The sequence below is a fragment of the Papio anubis genome, chromosome 4 (genome assembly GCF_008728515.1).
Source record: "Papio anubis isolate 15944 chromosome 4, Panubis1.0, whole genome shotgun sequence".
Lineage (NCBI taxonomy): Eukaryota > Metazoa > Chordata > Mammalia > Primates > Cercopithecidae > Papio > Papio anubis.
Window position 1 is genome coordinate 73,594,125 of NC_044979.1, and position 23,605 is coordinate 73,617,729.

General features: G+C 34.5%; 1 protein-coding gene across 17 annotated transcripts in view; it reads right to left on the minus strand.

The window, feature by feature from the left end:
- SGCE (sarcoglycan epsilon) overlaps window positions 1–23,605 on the minus strand; it is a 71,846-nt gene that overhangs the window by 29,390 nt on the left and 18,851 nt on the right. For all 17 annotated transcript variants that reach the window (XM_021936028.2, XM_021936023.2, XM_021936024.2 and 14 more), the window contains 4 exons: window positions 15,735–15,857; window positions 13,939–14,096; window positions 9,061–9,133; window positions 4,502–4,700 (listed from right to left, as the gene is read on the minus strand). In XM_021936028.2, the coding sequence (XP_021791720.1) occupies window positions 4,502–4,700; window positions 9,061–9,133; window positions 13,939–14,096; window positions 15,735–15,857 (553 nt within the window). The remainder of the gene's footprint in view (window positions 1–4,501; window positions 4,701–9,060; window positions 9,134–13,938; window positions 14,097–15,734; window positions 15,858–23,605) is intronic.

A 23,605-nucleotide genomic window follows, 5' to 3' on the forward strand; every position in this document is an offset into this window, starting at 1 on the left:
TATTCCTTAGAGACCTAAATGTTTTATTGGCACTGAATTCTAAAAGAATTTTTTCATGTGTTCATGTTCCTCTTGTTCATGTATCCTCTGGCAGGGGAAAATGGATGCTATTGGGTCCCCTAAAATCCCAGCACCTATATCCACACAGCATTTCCTCCATTCAGTCTTCCCTGTTCTACAAGTGTGATCTCTCTAAAACAAAAACTTTAGTATCAACCATTTTCTGCACAGGTCCTAATGCTTCAGGATGAAATCCAAATAACTTTTCCCAGAAGACAAGGTCTTACATGATCTGGTCTTTGCCCCTTCTGGATCTTTCTCCATTTCCACACAAAGTAGATTTCTGAATCCACTATGCTCTCTCCCACCTAAGGGACTTGCCCAAGCCTTTACCCTTGCATAGCGTTCCTGTTTCTCATTTTCTCAGCACGCTAATTTGTACTTGTATTTTCAACTCAGTCAGCCTTCAGATCCTCTATAAACCTTTTCCAGGTGTAGAACTGTAATGAGAGAGGAGCCCTCTCTGTGATGCCTCAATTGTGGTACTTAAAACACTGATTTTAATTATCTGATTATTTGCCTACTCCCTAGTAGACTGCAAGCCTAGATTGTGTTTTTAAAATCGCTCTACTCCAAAGACTAATAAAATATTCTCACATTTAAAAAATACTGAATAAACCTTAAACTATGAAAGAAAAAAAGATAGAATTCAGAAGAGTAGATACTAAACATATAGTTGCATTGACTTCATTTGTTTTTTGTTATAAAAATTGATACAGGTTTCCAATTTTATATTAAAGGCATTTGCAAATATTTCTATATCACCACTATTCCATAAAAGAAAGCATAGTTGAACCAAAATTATAGAAGGGACATCATTTAAGAATAAAGGGCAATTCGGCCAGGCACGGTGGCTCACGCCTGTAATCCCAGCACTCTGGGAGTCTGAGGCGGGTAGATCACGTGGTCAGGAGTTCCAGACCAGCCTGGCCAACATGATGAAACTCCATCTCTACTAAAAATATAAAAATTAGCCAGGCATGGTGGCAGGAGCCTGTAATCTCAGCTACTCAGGAGGCTGAGATAGGAGAATCACTTGAACCCAGGAGGCAGAGGTTCCAGTGAGTCGAGATCCCACCACTGCATTCTAGCCCGCGTGACAAAAAAAAAAAAAAAAAAAGGATAAAGGGCAATTCTGTAAGTTACAATAAATAGAGACAATTTCAGAACCCTACTGAAACTGGCCCAGGATCATGACTTTCCATCAGACCAATATTGGGCAGCCATTGATTTCCATTCTTTTCCTCAACTATAACTTCTCACTGAGGCCTCTGACATACAGCAAAAAGCAGACAATCAGCGGGAGTACTTTGTGAGATGGTCTAGAGAATAAACTAGGATTCTCTGTTGCTGACTGAAACTGGATCCACATGCTTTGGTAACCAGAGGAAATAGTGGTAGGTTTGACAATCTCTTAGGAAAAGTGAGTATATTCTTTAATCCTCACACCCCATCATTCCCTTCATAGCCACCATTTACACTACATCACTCGCCTGTGGTTGGCAGCCATGACATGCCTGGAATGAAATATGAACCTGCTCTTCTTCCCCCAGCTTTATCCCAGGCTAAATACATCCATGAGGCCTTAGCCTTTAGTTCAGCATTAGGAGCAAAAGTAGCACCAAGACCATGCCCAGAGATAGCACAGTTGCCTTGGGGTTATGGGTCTGGCAAGTGAAAATGAATCTTTTCAGAGGGCTCAGCCTTCCTTTGCAGGAGCTTATTCACTTTGAAGTAAATCTTTATAATCATTTTCTGTTTGATTTAGAAGTTTGAAAGCTGTCAGTAAGTTCTGCCCGATTAAAAAAAAAAATGCTCATCAAGAAGGATGAGGAGCTGAGATGCTGCAGGTTGGGCTCTTGGGAACTGACATTTAATTACACTTTAGGCAGTAGAAGGGTAGTAGATTTACTCTGAGGGTCTACTACTGAGGGCTACTCTTGGTCATCTGCTGTTTAACTGACTATACATATCAAATATGAAAAAATTTGCATGTAGTAATTGTGGCTGACATGTGTAATAGGAAATAATTTCATGGAGATCTTTTTCTTAAATCTGGGACTAGGACTTATGCCAAGTATTACACAGAATACATTTATTAGGTGCTTAATTAATACTTCTGAAGTGTATGAATATATTTTTAAACAAAAATTTTTAAAAAGGATATAATTCCTTTGCTAGCTCTGACCCTATTTCTTGATCTTTTCAATATTTCATTTTTAAAGGATTTATAGCCCCTGATATTTTCAAAAGAAAATGCAAAGGCAGAAAGTATATTAAGTGAATTAAAAATCATAATATACACGGGTAAAAAGGAAAGAAAGTACTAGTTAAGCATTGGATTTTTTTTTTCTAAATTTAAGGCAATAGGGCTAAAAAATTGTTTCTATTATCATGATGTTATATAACAACTCAAGAAAACATGCAAAATCATTTGCAGCGACAAACTTTTCTTTTTGAATTATAACTCAAGTAGGATTTTACTTTATGAGTGTATAGGGACACTGGAGTAATAGAGTTGGCATGTGTACAATTTGTAGAAATGCTATTTTAAAAGACTCCATATGAATATTTTGTAAAGGTTAAGGCTTAACATTAAATTAAAACTCATGGAAAGCATTTCAAGTTGGGAAGGGATCTGAGACAAGAGTCCAAATAAATGCCACGGGACTGATTCTCTCAAATATCTGACAGCATGTGCCACCCTCTAGCAGGTGTTGGGGGTCAGTCAGTGATTGAATTCTCAAACAAGTACTTGTAGGACAAAAATTCTGTTCTTAATATAGAGTCACATGCTCAGGCCCAGCCCTAGGCTCAAAGAATCAGTCTCTAGGGGGAACAAAGGCCAGGAACCTATCTATATTTTTAGTAATGTTCTATTGGCAATTTTCAGGCTAGACATAGTTGGAAAGCAGTGCTTTAGGTCACAGTTTGGTTTAGGGAGTTGCTTGGTTCAATTTAGTTTAGTTCAGGCTCTAAAAGTACCTCGACAGGTGGGACCTGCACTACTAACTGGAGAAAAAGTGAGACCAGAATAAAGCACAACAATGAAAAACTCTACCAATGCCTTGTTTTTGTGCTGTTTCCTCCAACACTATTTGGTCATTGTTTTAACAATTGTGGAACACATTACCTTAAGAAAACTGTTTTAAAACTTCCTTATTTGGAGAATGCCTTCAGGGAAGATAGCCCCATTCATATCATTCTATGGTTCTGCTTTAATTACTTTATAGGAAAGAGAACCATGTTGTAACTATGAAGTAAAAATTTAAGCTCTAGAATTATGTTTTCATATAGAAAGCCAATCAGCACATAGACAAGAGATAAAGCAACCATTTTCCTCAAAGGACTTCTATGTATGCTTGACTGACTTCAAAATCCATTGCTATAAAATAGAAGATAAAATTGAATTCTGAAATTTTCAGGTTGGACTTTACAGCTCACTGCTTTTCCCCATCTGCCTTCTACCTACTCCCACAGACCGCATCCATGTGTACATAGTTCTCCTTTAAAGCTATCCTTACATTTAATTCTTACTAATCCACGTATTCTAGCTAATTCTAGATATCACCTGTATAAAAGTGTTTCCAGGATCATGGGTGAAGGAGAAGTTGAAAGGGGAATATGCTATGCAAAATGTGATTTATTCCACAGACTATACTTTTATAGGATTGAGGGAGGAGAAGCAAATCTGCCTCAACCTACATATTAAAAATTAAACATCAAAGTTTGTCTTGATAATAACTTTACCCAGGCAGGATTGTTTCTTGACCTCCACAAGGTCAGAAGTCATGCTTTCTATCTGCACTGCTTGAGAATTGACAAATACCTTTCAAATGCATTATCTCACTTAATCATTATAACAACTCTGAGGGAGAACATCCGTTCCCCACAGGAACAGATGAGGAAGTTGAGGCACAGAGGAGTTCAGGGTTTGCCCAGTGTCACCCAGCTTGTGAGTGACAAGGTCAGGCTTTAGGCCTTTGTGTCACAGGAATGGGTTTCAAATCCACCCCAGCCATCAGTCACCGACACATGGTGGAAAGAATGTTAAAGATGAAGAAATAGTTTCCTAGAATAAAGTTACAGCAGTCTGCGCATCCTTCTGCAGCTAATAACTGGGGCGTCAATTTCCTTTGAAATTCATGGCCCTAAATAATCAGCTTCTTTATGGAAGGTACAAAAGACTTAGTGCTGTAATTTATGATGCTGACCCTCATCTACAATTAGATTTCACAGACCAGGAACTTGAGATATAAAAAACCATTAACACGATATCTTTGTCAATATAGAAAATTACTAGTATGTTCATATCTTTACAATATCTATTTCTTATTAAAAAGAAAAATGCAATAGACCATCTTCCATCTATAATAAGTTTGATAAGATCACCATATTTTAAAAATCTATATTTAAGGCAATGAGATAAAGGTCTGCTTACCCCTCCTTCAGGTCATTAATGGGAAGTGGCACCCTGCCACCCCTGTCTAGGGCTGATGTGATGTTTATGGCATTCAGGCGCTCTGGCTGCCACACATTTTTCACTGCCCCAAGAAAGTCTCCAAGAACCTCACTGGCCAACATTTCTTCTACATTCATATTCTTAATGAAGAATTCTGCTTGATATGGCAACGGGAAGTCTAATTTTGGTGAAAAAGGGCATGCATATCTTTAATGAAGTAGTCTTTTAAAAAGGAAACAAAAGAACAATTTGCAATTTGTTGAGTTCTGTCATAATCCTGGCAGCAGGAAGCAATATTAATACTGACTTTAAAGGCTTTCTGTATAACAGAGGATGTGTCTAAAAACATAACCGACATTAGAAACAGAACTTTATCTACAATACAATAAAATCCAAGGCTCACCAGAGACTCATCAGGGCAATTTATAATCACAGGATTTGGCAAAACAACTAAGAAAAGATAAATCTGCATTTTAAATTTATAATATTACTGATCTTTCGGCAGCATGCTAAAATATTAGTTTTTCTGAAATAAAAATCAATTATATGTCCAATAGGAATTCTAAAAACCAGAACAATTCCACAGTTTTTAATTGCACTATAATTAAATATTCTAGAAAAATTATAAAGTTCTCATGGAATTCCACTTCACATTGTTGGAGATTTGGTGTTTTTTCCTCCACAATGTGTCATCAAAATTTCTCTCTAAATATTTCATGATTCACATATTAAAACAACCCCATGTCAAACTCAGCCTTTCGATATAAGAAACTGTAAATATATATAAAGATAATTTGTTACTCAAATGCTACTCTTCAATTACAAATCATCACTCTCTATATTCTAATTGTTCTCTTATGATAAATAATAGCTTTCTGTTTATTTAATAATATTTCTGTAAGAAAAAAGGTTAATTTTTTAAATGTATTTACTATGAGGCAGGCCAAGCTAGGGGACTTAGGTGAATTAGAACATTTAATTCTCACAACAAGAGGGTGAGTAGCTGTTTGTATTTTTCATTATACTTTCCTATGAGAAAGCTTATTTTTAGAGAGGTCCAGAAGCTTATCTCATAATGTGAACTTACCTCATATGATTTTTATCTATGCTAAAAGAGACTGCATATATAAGGTGCTCAGCAGAGCTCCCAACACATAGTAGGAGCCTATAAAATATTAGATGTTAGCTTAATTATAATAATATGAAAAGATTGATTATCTGAATTTGTACTTTAAAAGGACAAGAAAATGCTTCTAGGTGCTACACAGATTTAAAGTCCCCAGTAGTAATTACACTATGTATATCCTCTCATTTATGTCAATAAAATTCATGTATCTGTAAGATATTCCACTTTTATTTAATGAACAAAAAATAAAAATTACATTAAGTACCTGAAATCTTGGTTAACTTATTTCTTATGAAGCATCCTATTAAAGGACATTTGATGCCTGAGATGAAGTCAGAGAAGAAACTATGGCTTCAGAATTTTCAAGAGTTTTCTAGAGTTTGGTCATCACTTTTTAAAGACTTTGTTTTTCAAAGCCCTAATCATACAAAGTTCTTTGCTTATCTCCTATATTGTCACTTGTTCTGCTTACAATTTTGTTAGATTTGCTTAATGTATAGCCCATCTGCAATCTAAAATATATTTCTTCTCATTTATGCAAATAAATTTCCTGTTTTATACAGATAAATAGCTTAATCATGCTACATTTATCTGTATACCTAGAAATAGTCATGCAGAAATGCGTTATGAAAAAGTTTCTTGGCAATAAATAATAAAATATTTATAAATAATATCAAAGGCAGCTTTTGCATATGCCACAAGTCTAAAATCTATTCATTTCATTCAATGTTTTTACATTCAGTTTTCTTAAAAAGTATCTAAAACTTTTTTCTTATGATCAGTGCTACTTTTTGGAGAATTATTATCTGGCTTTTCCTGTTCCATGTGATCCCGCTTCATGGCTCCTTTTCTAAGACCTGCTGCAAAGCCTGTGGTTGCCACCACACCCCTCAGAGGCTCTGAGCTGGGCAGCTGCCTGCTATCTACCCATCCAAGAGCTGCTGCCAGGACTCCCAGAGATGAGTCACAGCAGCTTTCTAACTCTGGGGAAATCCCATGCCTGCTATATTTGGAAATCACAGAGGCCAAGAGAACAGTAGGCCAACAGATTGGTGGCAGGCCTCTGAGGCACTAAACCCAATTTAGAGAATCACTTTATGTACTCTCCTTGAGCTTCATGCTGTGTGAGTCTACATGACTAATTTCCCATTAGGTCTCTCAGAACAGGAGACAGCTGGGCAGGGAGTTGGACAGAGCATGATTACCCTGATATACAACTTTTGTTATTTCTTTTCCTAAATCTAATCTGGGATAAATAACATGAGTGTAGGCCATGCTCAAAGATGTACATCCCACTGCACATTTCTTTCTAGACCAGCAAAGACAAATGCATGGACTTTAGTGCATGTGGTTCAAATAGGTTTGGGCCACTAACCCTACATAAAAAGCAAAGGAACAAGCACTGCCTGGAGTAATGGTGGAGGCTTCTAAAACCTGTCTTCTACTCCTTCTCACTAGCACACCTTCCAAACCCCTTATTTAGACAAAGAGCCCTACTGCCAATTTTCAATCCTACAGTTGTCTAGCAGTCTTCCATTAGTATCTACTTGACCATGGGTCCCCATATGTCAACAACAACATCTATTGAGATGCCTTGAGTAATCTGTATCTACAGCACTGAGACTACATTTGAGAAGGAAGAAGTTCAAATTATAGACCAAGCTTTCAGTTTGTAGGGACTCTCACACCTGACAGAGTTTCAAGTCCCTTTGAGAAAATAATGGTGAGGTGAGATGGTCCAAGGCCACTGTAGTATAACTTTATAACTATAATGATGAATTCCCAAGGAGGAAGGAAACTTTTCAATTATTCTGCTCATTAAGTGTATTCCAATTCTACAGGGCCAGCTTAGACAGCATGCAAGCATCCAATCACCACTGGAGTCAAGAACAAAAGTCTCCCTGATCCAAAGATAAATACCTACCAAAAGCCTTTGGGGAGTGGGAGAGTGAACAGGGAGTCTTCTGTCCAGGCCCACAGAACTGGCACTTGGACTTGCTTTTCATATATGAAGGTCATTTTAAATTTTAAACTTGCACATTTGTTGTCTACAATTGATACTGGTAAACTCCTGGGGGAAAACATTCACTTAAGGGGGTTTAAGTCTTCAAGCAATCTCTCCATACATATGTTTAATTTTACAGGAATTCCTTCTTTTATATAGTGTAAAAGTAATTTTTAAAACAGCCTTGACTGCATTATCATTAATTCTAAATTAGTAGGTTCTGATAAAATGTTTGGTGTTTGCTCATTTGTTTTTAGTTGCACTAGTAAATAGCAACAAAAATTCCCCTATCAAGAATGCACAATTGTTTTCTTGTTTTTAGAGGGAAAAAAATTCTGGATCTGTTTCCCTCCTGTCATCCTCATAAATGATATCTAACATAGGGAGGATTATTTCATGATTTATACATTTCAACAACAGGCCAGGTGTGGTGGTTCGCACTTGTAATCCCAGCACTTTGGAAAGCCAGGTGGATCACATGAGGTCAGGAGTTTGAGACCAGCCTGGCCAACATGGTGAAACTCCATCTCTACTAAAAATACAAAAAATTAGCCAAGCATGGTGGCAGGTGCCTATAATCGCACCTACTCGGGAGGCTGAGGTAGGAGAATCGCCTGAACCCAGGAGGCGGAGGTTGCAGTTAGCTGAGATGGCGCCATTGCACTCCAACCTGGGTCACAAGAGCAAGACTCCATCTCAAAAAAAAAAAAAAATTAACTACAAAGTATTTGGCAGTATTTTCCCAGTCAATTGATTTTAAAAAGGTCAAAATATTTGAGAGTGTAATTCTGAGAATAATTCCTTATCCCTAACCTTCAAAATTCTTAGGAAATCACTTACAATTTGAGCATATGAAACTTTAAATTGCTGAAAGACTCTACAAATTACTAATACACTATTAATTATTTAGGAAGGAAATTGTGCCCTAAGTTATGGTTTATTTGTTCTCCAGAAACCCTACATTATCACATACACTTATACTACTACCTACAGTAAATTTTTAAATAAATAATAAAACCAGTTAGTAATTTTTTTTTTGAGACAGGGTCTCACCCTGTCAGCTAAGCTGGAGTGCAGTACTCCAGCCTTAACTTGTAGACTCCTTACTCCATACTTATAAGAGAAATGCTATTGTTAGTCCCATTTTAAGGTGATGAAAAAGGATTAGAGAAATAAGAAGACTATCTGTTTGGCTTCCTATCTGAGCTTTTCATCATCATAACACACCATAATATTTTATAACAAATTAGATATTGCTTAGTTTTCTTTTCTACATCTTATTATTTCATCAGTTATATTAGGTATATGGCATTTTAAAATTCTTAACTATATTTTATGTAGTTATAAAACATAATGAAATACTTCTTGTAAATAAGGAAATGATCATCAACATATTTTCATACATACCTTCTGCAGACATTATATTAATTATCAAATTATGCCTTGCAGTCTCAAAGGTGCGCCTATTGTAGGCAGTTATCTATTATAAAAGGAAAACCATATTAAAGAAGTGAAATGTTCTTTGTAAAATGAAATTCATTAAGGATTAAAATGAAAAAAATTGTCGTTCTTTCCATTTTCATTATTTGTTGATACACTTACAAAATAATCCTTCTCTAGGCAATGAGAACTCAGAGCTTTTAGCAATATTATGGGAAAATAAATAATTAGTCAGGTCTATTTAATGTACTGAAACAAAAAGTTAAAATCAGAAAGACTCTTTCATAGAAGGCCATTAAGCACTGGTAGCAATGCAGATGCATCATTAGTAAATGGATTAACCATTAAGAATTACTTACCGGTGATGTTCTTTCAAAAAAACAAACAATAATTTTTGTACTTTTAAATGGAGTTTAAGAATTATAATGAAAAGTACACTTTAAAACAAGCACATCTTTGTGTTTTTTGCATTTAATTCTAAACTGCACCCCAATCAGTCAAAAAATGTCATAAATAACCCTTTGGAAATCATATCTCACGATGGGAGTAAAGTAGTAAGGATCAGAGTCCATAAAGGTTATGGAACATGCTCAAAAACACAAATCAATCCCTTCATACGGTCAAATATTAGTAAACATTTGCAGAGCCAATAGACTTACATCAAAGTCAATTCAGAAACAGCCAGTGCAAACAACACACAAAGCAAAGGCCAAAAACAGGATATGGTTTCAAAACTTAAGGACTATTTAACTTTATAACAGATATTAAATCATTTGGACACGTCTGCAGTACCTCAAAAAAAAAAAAAAAAAAAAAGAAAAAGAACAAATGATTGTGTCAAAATCTTAGAATCCCAGCACTAACCTTCTGGCAATGATTGCAGCTGGAGGTGACACTGAGACAAAAAAGTAGGATGAAACTGATTTCAACTAAAAATAAATATCTTGTGCATTTTAAAACAAATATCAAAGATTTTTATACATTACATGAGTGTCAAAAAAATAAGTTGCAGTCATTGAAAATACTAAGTTAGAATAGTAAGAATTTTGAAATAAATAATTCCAAACCTTTAACAATGTTTAAAAGGTACATATTTTGAAAGGCATATTACTCCATAAAGTTAAAAGAAACTCTCTCCATGATTTGTCAAATTTCCATCATATTTAATTATTTCCTTGCTGCTATCTGTTGGGACACATGATCAATTAATTTCACACCAAACATTAAAATTAAGACTAGCCATTAAACAAACTAGGAATTTTTCCTCAAATGAAACATACAAAAAATGCTAATTAGATTTTGTTGAGAAACTTCATCATTTGAAAAGTTTACCCTGCAAAACATTTAATCACATTTTCAATAAAAAGTATAATCCTCTACTATTTGTTACAATATCATGAAGCTTCAGCTCAGAAAAAGATAGATTTTTTCAAATTAATAGCAACATTTTTATGGGTAGCCTTCCCTTAATCATCACAAATTTCATTATTATAAGTTTCATAAATTCCAATAAATGTCTTTATTTTTAAATAATGCAGACTATTGAAGGGAGTGAAGAATATTTTATATCAGGAGGAAGAATTTTATTATCTGATTTTATAGTTGATGCTTAATTTTAACAGCTGTATCAGAATGTAGTCCTTCTATCACTTCCAATGAGACATTTAATTGCTGTAATACCTCAGATTTTACTTATGATGATGATGTGAAGACCTTCAAAGCAGAAGAGTATGTGTGTGTCTATGTGTGCATGCTTTATTTTTATTCTCCAATTTCTAAAACAGAGCTGATCTATTTTAGACACTTAAAATTTAAATATTTCAAATAAACATCTACTGAATGAAGGAAATAGTAGACTTATATGATTAAATATTATATATTTAAGATACAAAAATTCTTGACTAACTTAATAGAATATTTTAAAATATCATACCTGTTACTATAAATGAACGTAAAAATGAGCTATTTACAGATAAATCACTACGTTATATGAAAGATATGGTAAACTTTCATTTTTATCTTTTTAATATATTTTTATACATTTTCGTAACACTGTATGTTAGTCATAAAGTATATAATGAATGCACTCACAATAAACTCTTATGAAACCATCTCAGTACATGTGTTTCACTCCTAGCCTAAGCCCTTGTCTCTCCCCAACCAGAAGTAGTCATTCTGGATTTGGTGTTTAACAATCCATTCATTTAAAATACAATTTTACTATAATTGCATGAATGCTTAAAGCATATGGTTTAGTTTGCTTGTTTTTGAGCTCTACCAAAATGGCAAACTATTATATGTAGTCTTCTAGTACTTTTTTAAAAATTGAACATTGTGTTTAAAACACTTATTCATATTGCTGGGCAAGCTTAAGTTCACTGTTGCTCTGAACATTCACTGTGTGAATACACCAAGATTAATATATTCTCTTGCTGATAGACTTTTGGGTCTCTATTGTTTTGTGGCTTTCCAGTGTTGTGCTATACAAATGTTGCTTGATGAGCATGATTGTACATGTCTCCAGGAGGGCATTCGCAACTGCTTCTTTGGAGCATATTGCTAGAAGTAGGACTGCCATATCATAAGGTACAGGAATACTCAACGATATGAGATATTCAGTACTGCTTTCCAAAGTAGTGAAGCCAACTCCCACATCCACCTGCAGTGCATTTTACTGATGGCAAAATTTTCATTGTGATCTCCATCTGAATATTCCTCATTACCCATACAAGTAAGCTACTTAAGTTTATTGGCGTTTGTGTCTCCTCTTTAGTGAAATATCTGTTTCTTATTAAATTGCAGGATTTCTTTATTATTTTAGATGCTCTTAGTCAGCTACATGTATTGAAAATACCTTCTCCCAGTTTGTGGCTTGTCTTTTTAAATCATGCTCTGGTTTAATGGTTGATGAACAGACATTCACAAATTTCATATAGTGAAATTGATAAATTTTTTCTCTTAAAAATATTTAGGTCTTACTTAAATCCTTCCCTATCCATAGGTCAAAAAGAGATTTTTCTACATTTTAATATAATTGTTTAAAAATTTGCATTTTACATGTAATCCCTAATCTACCTAGACTTGAGACCTGGCATATATTCTGTTAGATATATTCCTAGTACCTCAACATTTTTGTTGCTATTAAAAATGGTATTTTTAAAAATGTGTGTTTTCTCAATACTTGCTATTCATGTATAGAAATGCCACAATAATTTATACTGATCTCACAGTTCACTGCTAGCCTTTAAGATTCTTAATGGTCTACAGACCATTTATATCACTGATAGTTTCCATTTCTTCTTTTTAAATCCTTATGGATTTAATTTCTTTTCTTTCTTTACTGTACTGGCTGGGACCTCCAATACATTCTGTAATAGATTTATCAGACAGAGTCATTCTTGTTTTGTTCCTGAATTTAAATGAAATTTCTCTAACATTTTACTATGAAGAATGATGTTCGCTATTACTTTTGGTAAAAACTGGCAAATTAAAGAACTTCACTTCTATTCCTAGTTTGCCAAGAGCTATTTTTTCTTATCAAGAATAGGTAGTAAATTTTAATAAATACTTTTTCCATAACTATCATGACAATTATGCTGTTTTTCCTTCTTTAATCTGATAATGTGGTGAATTACATTTATATATTTCTTTTATAACTTTTACTGAATATTTTAAAAAATTAATTTGACAATAGCTCAAACTAACTTGCTTCTTCTAAGTACCTGTCTATCTTATAGCTACACTGCCTTAAGGAATACGATTTATAGATAGAAATCACTGAACGGTTAATACAAACTTCAATTCCAAATGAATTGGCCACTGTGGAAGCTCACATCCACAGTACACAGCTGACTAAAACTTTGGAGAAAGATTCATAGTAAGTAATCCTCTGAAAGGATGTATAGTTTTAGTTTATACATCCATTCATTTTTTTAAAGTATTGTATTAATTCCCACTAAAGATTCAATGTAACAACTGTTTTGTTGTTGTTAATTTCTAATATCTCCCAGCTAAGATGCTAGGTGCTGGTGAGGACCTGATGAATGGTAACACTGCCATCACTTCTAGAATAAAGGCTAAACACATCAGGATGGCTTACAGAGCCCTCAAAGATCTGCCCCTACCAGCATCAACACCTCCCATTCCCATCATTTGCCTACTGGGGTACATCCTCTTCCAGCCACACTTATCATTCTCTGAGACCATGTGACTTTCCTTATACCTCCAAGATTTTGATACGTTGTTTCTTCTGCCCAAGACAGACTTCCTTCTACTTCGTGAAGTAAATTCTTTACTTTGCATCAAACAGCACCTTCTTACTATAGCAGTTATTACAGTGTGGGCTAAGTATTTGTTTGCATCCCAGTCCTCCAACCCCTGAATTGTAAGATATGGCAAGACTCATCTGTTATTTATCATTCTATCCCTAAGCACCTATCACAATGCTTGGCACATAGTAGGGGTATATAAGATGTCTGTTGAATGGCTATATTTCAATGAACATAAAACCAGAATTCAAAATACAGAGCAAATAAGTCTATCAAGTCTACAATTATTTTCTCAAATAGAATTCATATTATAATAACCTATTTCTTTTAAATGTCATGACTTTTTTCACAAATTTAGACTGTCATTTTAATATAAAAGCTGAGACAAAACTTTATAAACAGAAAAGAATGGCACATTTCCAAATGTTATCTACTGTGTTTCCATGCACAAAATATTAAAAACCACATCAGGTAACTACAGTTTCAACACTTAAAACTCACATTACTAAATATATATATACACACGCACACACACACATATATATGTATAGTTTTGCTCTTTCTAGGGGTAAATTACCTCAATGATTGTTGGCTTCCCCACATTTTCAGCTGTTGGGGACCCATATAGGACTCCATCACTATATGGTGTCCTTTGGATATATCGAAGCCATCCAGGTCGGTCTGGGTAACCCATTAAATTTGTATTAAATGTTATGGGATCATTACTAATCTCACCTAGATAAGAAACAGAGAATTAAGACATAAGACAGTTATTTTCACACATGTTGCTTTGGTAGTTTCAATCAAAACATTCTGTCTAAAATTTTTTTCTTATTTTGTAGCCAACTAAATACACACATACAAAACCCATCTGGGTATTTAAATTAGGGCTCCACGTTAAAAAAAAAAAAAAATCCTTTTGGTTGTTTAATTTGTCTCAAAATCTGATGCACCAAAGAAAGCAGATTCATACAATTTTCTTGGAAATATATTTTTGGTCACCAAACAGTGAGATAGTTCTGCCAGTGAGACAACTATCTTTCAGGAAAATTCCCTAATCATGCTGATGTACTCATTCTTTTCCAAAATATTCCATTCATGAAACGCTGGACACTATCATATGAGTATGAAAGATATTCCAAAATTGTAAAAGTCTCACTAAAAAAATGTAATTTTAAAACACTGGAGGATAGGATGAAAAAGACATTACAAATCCATAACAACTGTACTAATGACAGCATATATTAATCATAAGCAATAATAACAGCATCATTTATTAGCACATTCCCTGGCCCTGTTAAATGCTTTACAAGCCATATTTCATCTATTTTCACACATACCTATGAACCTACTACTAGTATTAGCCCTGATTTTATTGATGGAATATGTAATTTTCCACATTAAGTTACTTCTCCATGGTCATATTAAGTGATGAAACTATAATAGCATTTAATCCTGGCTGACTCCACAAACTACACTCTTAACTACATGTTTTTCTTCTCAAATGTTATGGCTGCTGCTCAAAAGTTTGAGCCATATAGTTTTGCAAACATGGAATGCCTCATAAGAAAACATTAAAAAAAAAATTGATGAAAAGACTATTTCTTCTTGAATACTATTAGGAACATGGTTAACTATATCGTGGGAGAGTTTTCAGGTACAGTATTCATCATATAATCTTCAAAAAGAATAGTTATATCAATTCTAATGCTAAAAACATTCTTATACAATATAATTTTCATAAAATTTGCTTTTATTTTCTGCTTAAGGAAGAGTTATAACGATATGTTTTCTCTTGCTATTCTTTGTATACCTTCGTTAATTTGATGGCATTTATGATCATTCAAAATAACATATTTAAGCCAGTAGTGAATTAAATAAGACTTCATAATTGGTATCACTTAAAAGGAAAAATTAATCTCCATAATATTATTAAGGAGTTATATGAAATTACATCCTATTGTAAAAGCTTTTTAAAAGCTCTTACCTAATGCCATTTTTCATTCTCCTCTACAACATATGTATAGTTTTCCAAAAATGAAAGTACTATGTGAGAATCTAGGTCTTAATATAGAAAATCGTAAGTTTACAGCTATAATCATTTCCATGTGAATATAGGTAGATCACTTGTCAGAGACATAAAACTCAAGACTGAGAATCCAGAAATATGGTTTCTTTAACATTCAAAAATAAATTATTTTTGTCTGTAATTAAATTTCTAATCTGAAAATGAGAAATGTCCCACAACAATTTATCACATTTAGACCATTTGAATTAATGTTAATGATATTTTATCATATATGTCTAGATTATGCAAATTAAACAAAAAATTTAGTGCGTTAACTACTTTTTTTCTCCTCACAAAGAACATACCAGGTTTTGGGTAAGGTGGAAATTCCCCCTTAAAATATTCTCTTTCCAAAACATGAACAAAGAGGACACCTGCTGATGGGTATACATTCCGATCGGAGTGTACCTTGGAGAAAATAGTGTACACTGAAAACAAAGAGGAAAGATAAGTAACAGAAAGACAAATAATGAGATATGCCCTTGATAATTCAGCTTACACTCTTTATAAAGAGGGGTCTCACTACGTAGACATTTCTGGAAAAATTGAAGCAACATGCAAGGAAACTGTTAATAACAATTTGTTTTAAATGGAAGTGATTTCAGGACAAAACGGAAAAAAAATTCTTTTGATTTGTGTTTACAGGCTTTTCAAACACTACATAGACAAAATTATGCACATTTGATATTTTAGACCATTATTAAATAATGAAGCTATCCAAAATATCTTTTGGTAATTTCTTTTTTATTTGAGGTTATTACCAACAAAATACATCATAAGAACTGACCAGCTACAAAATTGCTTCAGATGTTTTTCTTCTTTCCTTTTTTTTAAAGCAAAGTACACAGAGTAATTTTTAAGTGGTAAGAATCCATACTATACTAATTGTTTTCTAGGCAAAGCATGTCAGACTATATAACACTATCAATAGGTATAATGTGGTTTTTATGTATACTTATAAAAATGCATTGGATACTTTTTCTGGGAATTCATTCCTCACATCCCTCATAGACATGATTTATTCAATTTTCCCTGATCTTGATATTTAGTAATTCAAACAATATAATCTATTATATGCTGCATCCTAAATAAGCAATAACAATTACATAATAAAATTCAGGCCAAATAATTTATTGAAGTGAAATACGTAAATTTCATGATTTACCAGTTACTTAAGACATACGAAGTGAGTACATTAAAATGGCCAATTATTTTGATTAGTTTCCACCTATTGTTTTTGCTCTGATAGCATCTTCTCCACTAACACATTATTGCCGTTACTCTCATCACATCTGCAATCTCTTTTGGGTTTCTATTTTCCTGATTGGCTAGTGGCTGCAATTTTTAGACAGATTAACCCTATCAGGCCAGTTCTTTCTTTTAAGTCATTGATGGATTTGTAAATATGGTAATTAACCTTAAGAACCCCAAGGCTGCTCACTCCAAGCTCACAACTTACTAAAAGCCTTAGATAGCAAGATCACTGAACTACATTTTTCAGCACAAAAATAAAAACTCCCACAAAATGTTTCTTTATCTGTGAAAACTTGTCCCTGCAGTTCAGTGGATAGCTGCCAGAAAGGGGGAACTGAGCTAAAATATTTGGCTCGTAGCTTCATATATCTACAGCTTTACTACTAAAAACGTAACTTCAAAGGCTGTGTAACAGAGGGAAGGAAGCTACAAGTTATGTTTAAACTAGGTATGTAGAGAGATCTATTCTTTCCTGATTTGTTTTGTACTAGTATTCATAAGTGATCTTCCCCCGTGGCATTTACAGTACCCAACTTCTACTCAAGAACAATGTACTTACCAGCAGGAATAATCCCATTCCCCAAAACAAGAATGAATGAAGCACAGAAAAATAGTAAAGATGAGAATTCTATACTTTTTTTTTTTTTTTACCAGTTTGATACCACAATGTACCCTGAATGTGAGGTGCTATGGGGAATATGAAGATAAAAGAGACCCTGCCACTGCTTTCCAGGAGTTCACCATCTGGTTTGGGAGACCAACATCCACCTAACTAGGTATTATCCCAGAGGTAAAACTGCTTTGGCAACACCTGGAAATACGGGAGGAGCAATTAAAGTTAGACAGATTTGGAAAAGATTTATGGAAGAAGTGGAATTCAATATGGCTCCTCAAGTACTACAGTAGTAGGATTCTGAAACTCAGAGATGTGGAATTTCGGCAATTCAGCAGTGAACATATATGCAACATACAATACTGGATACTGTGGGGGCCTTTCAGGGAAGGGAATTAAGCCAGTAATGCTGGATCCTGGGGTAAATTTAAGGTAGGGGGAGGCAAAACTAGGAAGAAAAGAAGAGTCAAAATAGGGAGTTTTGAACTCCTGCTAAGAAGTCATTTCACTCTATATATCAAAGTATTTAAATTCAGGATCACAACCTTATATCCCAAGCAGAGAACATTTCAAATAATCTAAAGGAATCTCTGGAGTTTATCTAATTATCTAATTTATTCTTTCTAGAGATTAAAAATACCTTGAAGTACAGCACTAAGTTTTATTTACCTTGCTATTTTCTCAGCAGCTAGAAGAGAGTCTGGTATATTTGAATAATTGTATCAATGCCTATGGAATGGATACGTACATTCTAATACAAAGTATGGCAGATGCAAACGCAAGTTTCCTATTAGTGAACTAAATATATATAATACTTACAGAGGTAGCATTCTGTAGATTATCATCCTTCATTGACATTATAAACTAATAGTCTCCCTTAGTATTTGCTGCTATAAGGTGGTAAAAGCTAGCTTACAAAGCAAAATGAAAGGTTGTTCATATTAAATAATACTGAAATGATTCCATTTTCTACATTGCCCTCCACAGGTAGTGAAGTGGAACCATTAAAGAAAGGGTACCTGCCACTCCATATCATCTCACTTCAAGAACTTGCATAGAACATCTCAGTTTCTGCTTTTCTAAAAAACATTTCTGTGATCTACAGAGCCAAGACACAATCTACCATGGCCCTCCTGGGTTTGAAGATGACAAGCACATTTCTTTATTCATGTGTACTCAATTGCCTTTCAGCAATCTGCTGAACTGCATACTTGCTGGTCAGTTACCTTGGCAACTCCACAGTAAAGGCTGCTTCACTTTAAGTATAGTATGCCATTCGCTTTGAGAAAAACATGATACAGATGTATGACACATTCATCATCTAGAAATGGAAAATGACTAAGCCACTATGTTTTGTTTGTAAAAATAATACTTCCTTTCTGTAGCATCAGTTTAAATTACAGGCACCCACACAACATTTTAGAGCAGTGCCCTTTGCCTTTCCCTTTCGCATTTGTTACTTGCAAAACAAATAGCTCTTCAACAGAGGCAATTTGGGCAGTATTTACACCTATGCTTCCTTTCAAAAACAACAAATGACACAGAGAATTCAAAGCTGTAGGTTCTTGTTCTAAACATGAGCCATATAAATAAAGCTGATGGGGTCTGCTCCAACACCCACAGAGGCTATTACTAACAGTTAACACATGTTGCACTCACATATGCCTAGGCAGTACTCACAAACCATAAGCTTAAAGCATGTTGTTTTCCTTAAGAGCAAGTCTTGAAAATCAAATTTAAACACTCTAAGAATCCACAACACTAAGATCTAAACTCTGAAATATACATGTGTACAGTGCCATGCTAATTAAGCCAAGGTAACAGGGTCTGGCCTCTCTGTGTATCACATGGTTTTGCAATCTTCTACGGCTGCAAATCCATTACCTCTGCAAACATATGCCACTAGATATAAATGAAACTGGAAACCTATGGGTGGTTAAATCCATGCAATTCTATCACCAGTAATGGGAAAAACAATGAAACCAAAAGTCCAACCCACAAGAGGTCAAAAACACCATCTCCAAATAGCAAGGATAGCTAGATTTACAAAGATTAAAAACTTCTGAAGACAGGTAGTCATAAGGAACAGAATTTTAAAAGTAATAATTACATATCTGAGTAGAGACAGCCAAAAGGGTATGTAAGCAAGTAGCTGGGATCATTATCTCGCTCTCCCTAAACATAGCCCCAATGTCTCTCATCACCGTGTTACCAAAACCTTGTTCACAAAACTGTTATCTGTATGTTTCATTCACAGGTATAGAATCTGCAGCCATTTCAACAACTGTATATTATGTGACAGCACAGAGCCCAGAATCAAATAACAGACCATGATAGCAGTAGCAAAAAAAACTGGGACCTCATGCAAGCTAAACAATGTCTTGTTTTCCTTTACTAATAGTCCAGTGGAAACTTTCTCTCTCCATAATGAAAATATTAGGGTGTGCATGTGTGCTTATTACAATTACCTTCAAAGCAAGTTTGAATGTATTTAGTAAACATTAAATTTTGAAAGTATTATGATGGTATGTTGCTAATGAATCCACAGCACGTAACTTCACAATTCTCACAACGATTATTCTTAATGGCATATGCATAAGCACAGGCACACACACAGCCCCTTCGCTACAAAAATGTACAGAGAACACTTGCCAGCCCTTTTTCTGTATCACCAAGAACAATTACATGGCTATAAAGATAAAATAACCACTGAGTATAAGACCCTGCAAGTCTGAGCTAGTTTTAAATCTTAAAGTCATCTCTCTTGTGAAATCTTTGAGAAGAAAGTCATAAAGTATTGTCGATATTTATGTCCAGGTGACTTTTATTAGGTAGCCAGTATGTTTAGGTCTCTCTTACAGATGCTTTATTAATAAATTAATCACTGTAAAATGTCCATTTATAACATCATTTTCTAATTTTTAAGGTTTACAAGGATCTAGTAAAATCTCAGTTTCCCAGAACCCCATGAAATGAATTGTTCCATGGAGCTGATTTTTCTGAAGTACTCTGCAGTTGATTCTTTTTCATGACGGTACAAGATCATCATTTTGTACATCAATTGTTGCACTCTACTCTATTATACGGTGATACCCGTGCGGACTGTCTGGTTGCCTTGTCATTTACTGATCATACTGTGGGTCCCAGTCTGCTAATGCTTTTTAAGGCTGTGTGTTTTACAGATTTGTTTTATCTTTTGTAGACAAGTTGTCAGCTGTCATTTCTCATTGCTATCAGTATGTTTCCTGTAGCAGTTTCTCTATCCCCTCTAATTTGCTGTTATTAATCAGCTACAGGTTTAGAAACCAGACTACCAAATGAGGCAGGGTTGCGCATTAAAGTAAAAGCAAATGCGTACTGTTTAACGCACATAGGGCTCTGCTAGATGTAAAAGACAGGAGCTTGCATTCGCAGCATCTATTTTGGCTGCTGAAAGACTCTTTTGTGGCGTATTTCCTGGTTCTTAGTTGACGCAGTACACTTCTGAATAGATGATCTTACTATACTTGAGAGAGAGCCATTACTTAAGGTGATGGCAGCAGAAACTCTGTTATAAAATACATTCACAAATAAATAGGTGTACAATTGAAAGTCTTAATTCAACCCATATATTACATAACCATGAACTGTCAAATAAAAAATGGATTGAATGCGTTTTATAAAATAATTACTTACATATTTGATGTGTGGGAAATACACTGCATAATTTAAACAAAGAGATCTATGAATTAAATGATCTATTGCCCTTAGTTATAGCAAAATCAGCCTAAGGTACTATAACACAATATAATTAATAAGTAACTTATTAATAAGCAATTAAAGTCTATTTCTAAAAGCATTTCAATTTTATCAATTTGTTTCTCACATGAAGAGTTTGAAGATGGAAGCTATTCGGTGGGGGCAAGCATCACAAAGGTGTTTTAACTGAGTTCAAATTACTTAAATATGATAGTATATATTTCACAGCTGGGAAATTAGCTGTTTAAGCAATTTGAACTTAGTTTAAATATTGCCTTAACAGTAAGTATTATCTAAAAAAAAATTTTGGATAAGAATAATTAAGAAGGTTTTAAGGTATGTTGAGGATATAAAGAGAGTACTAAATAGCCACCGATCCGCTGTACCTTTTAAATAAATTGTTGCCTAAGCAACTAGGTATGGTCATCCCTGATAATTAAAAATGTTAAGTACCGACAAAAAATAATACTTCTTGTCTCATATTTTATAGTTTTAACATCTAAAAACTCTTTATGAGATTCAGAGTCCCTGTATACACAGAAATTGATTACAAGAGGCAAATCTCACTTGCTGTCTCTGCATCAAAAGAACTCATTTCAAGGTTTGCATAGCCTGATACATTTATGGATTCCTTTCTAATTTATTTTTTAACATGTTACTACAGTCAAATTGAAATTTAATTATTAAACCAGATAATTGCTGCAGAGAAATATTTTAAGAGATATCAATATCCAGCCAGTTACACAACCTGTTTTTGTTTTTGTTTTTCTCACTAAGATTTACCTTGTGTTTTATCAATACAACTTTATGAATGTTGGCTTTGAATCAAAAGCTTTTCTCAGCAGTCTGCCCTTCACCTTTGAATTCACTCAACATCAAAGTACTGCAGGCCATTCATCTGGCATTGGCCAGTTATTGTTTTTTTTCAGTCACAGATAGTCCATGCCTTGGCTGTGGAATCCATCACTGGGAAGGCATTACAGTGTCTTTGTAAACTTCATTTCTCTAAGAGATATGGCCACTTTTCTTTACATGAAGTAGGAGAGGAATCTATTACTTGAATCTTCTTCTACAAAAAAGCAGAAGAGTTTCTTCATGATATTTTTTTCCCAACTAAAACCACTGACTTTTAATCTTTCCAAACTGGAACTAAACATCTTGATTATTATGTGATTTCATGTGTGTGTGTTTTTTAAATGTCAGTTGGAAAGAGGTTCCATACCATTGTTAATTGGTGATCAATAAGTTTAGTGTCATAGTATGCTACATTGAAAAGAGCTTTATATGTTATCGTGTCTGGGCATGCCAAATATATTTCTTTATTAAGAGACAGATCGTAACATTATTTCCTACCTGCATATGGCCTCTGCCTCCTACTCAACCCAGGATTCCTGACAGTTACTAACAATCAGAGTTTGCACGCATTTGCTCTCCTGGAGAGTTCAGTCTCTCTATTATCTATTTTATAGATAACAAAATTGAACCTACAGGGACTAAGTGACTGCTTCAAGCCTATGGAACCCATAACGAGAAAACAGAAAAAAGGAAGGGTGTGTTGAAGAAGCTGATGGCCCTCAGCTTGCTCAAGTAGGTCCCCTACTCCCATTCCAGGGAAAAAAAGAAGAGATTCCATAGTCCATATCTGGAGTATTCTTCATTACTTTTGTAACCACTTACTGGGTGCTGAGGTAGAATGATGTCAAAAGTGTTGTTCCAAGGCGTTCAAATTCCTTGGAATCCTATTTACAGAAGAAGTACCATCCTACCACTTTAGCTAAGAATTGGAATATTCTTTGCTGGGCCCAGTGGCTCACGCCTGTAATCCCAACACATTGGGAGGCTGAGGCGGGCGGATCACCTGAGGTCAGGAGTTCAAGACCAGCCTGACCAACATGGTGAAACCCTGTCACTACTAAAAATACAAAAAACGATTAGCGGGGCATGGTGGTGGGTGCCTATAATCCCGGCTACTCAGGAGGCAGGAGAATCCCTTGAACCCGGGAGGAGGAAGTTGCAGTGAGCTGAGATCACACCATTGCACCCCATCCTGGGCAACAAGAGCTAAACTCCGTCTCAAAAAAAAAAAAAAAAAAAAAAAGCACTACACAAAACATACATTTGTTAAAGTTATTTTATATATAAACGAACCTATCATCTTTTGTGCTCTCTTGAAATTTTCAAAAAGAGATGACTGAGATTCATGGTCAAGAACATCTCAAAGAACATTATATATCTGAGACAGCATTTAAAATGGCCTTGCCATACAAGCTACGAGTATTTGTTATTATAATTTTAAAAGTGATGAAAAAATTCTCCTCATACAGTTGACAAAACTTACTCTCTGTATAAGGTATCTTGATAATTCAGAACTACAAAGATAGGATATAAATAGGATGAGAAGAAAGGAAAATAATCTAAAGGATGAGATCAAGCTAAACTAAAGCAATAAGAGAATGTTATAATCTAAACTCCGTTACCTCAGTAGATTCAACATGGAGTGATCATTTCTATTCTGAAAACTCTAGTTATCTCTAGGGTTCCAGGGAGAAAATCAGTGTGAGGTTCAATGAC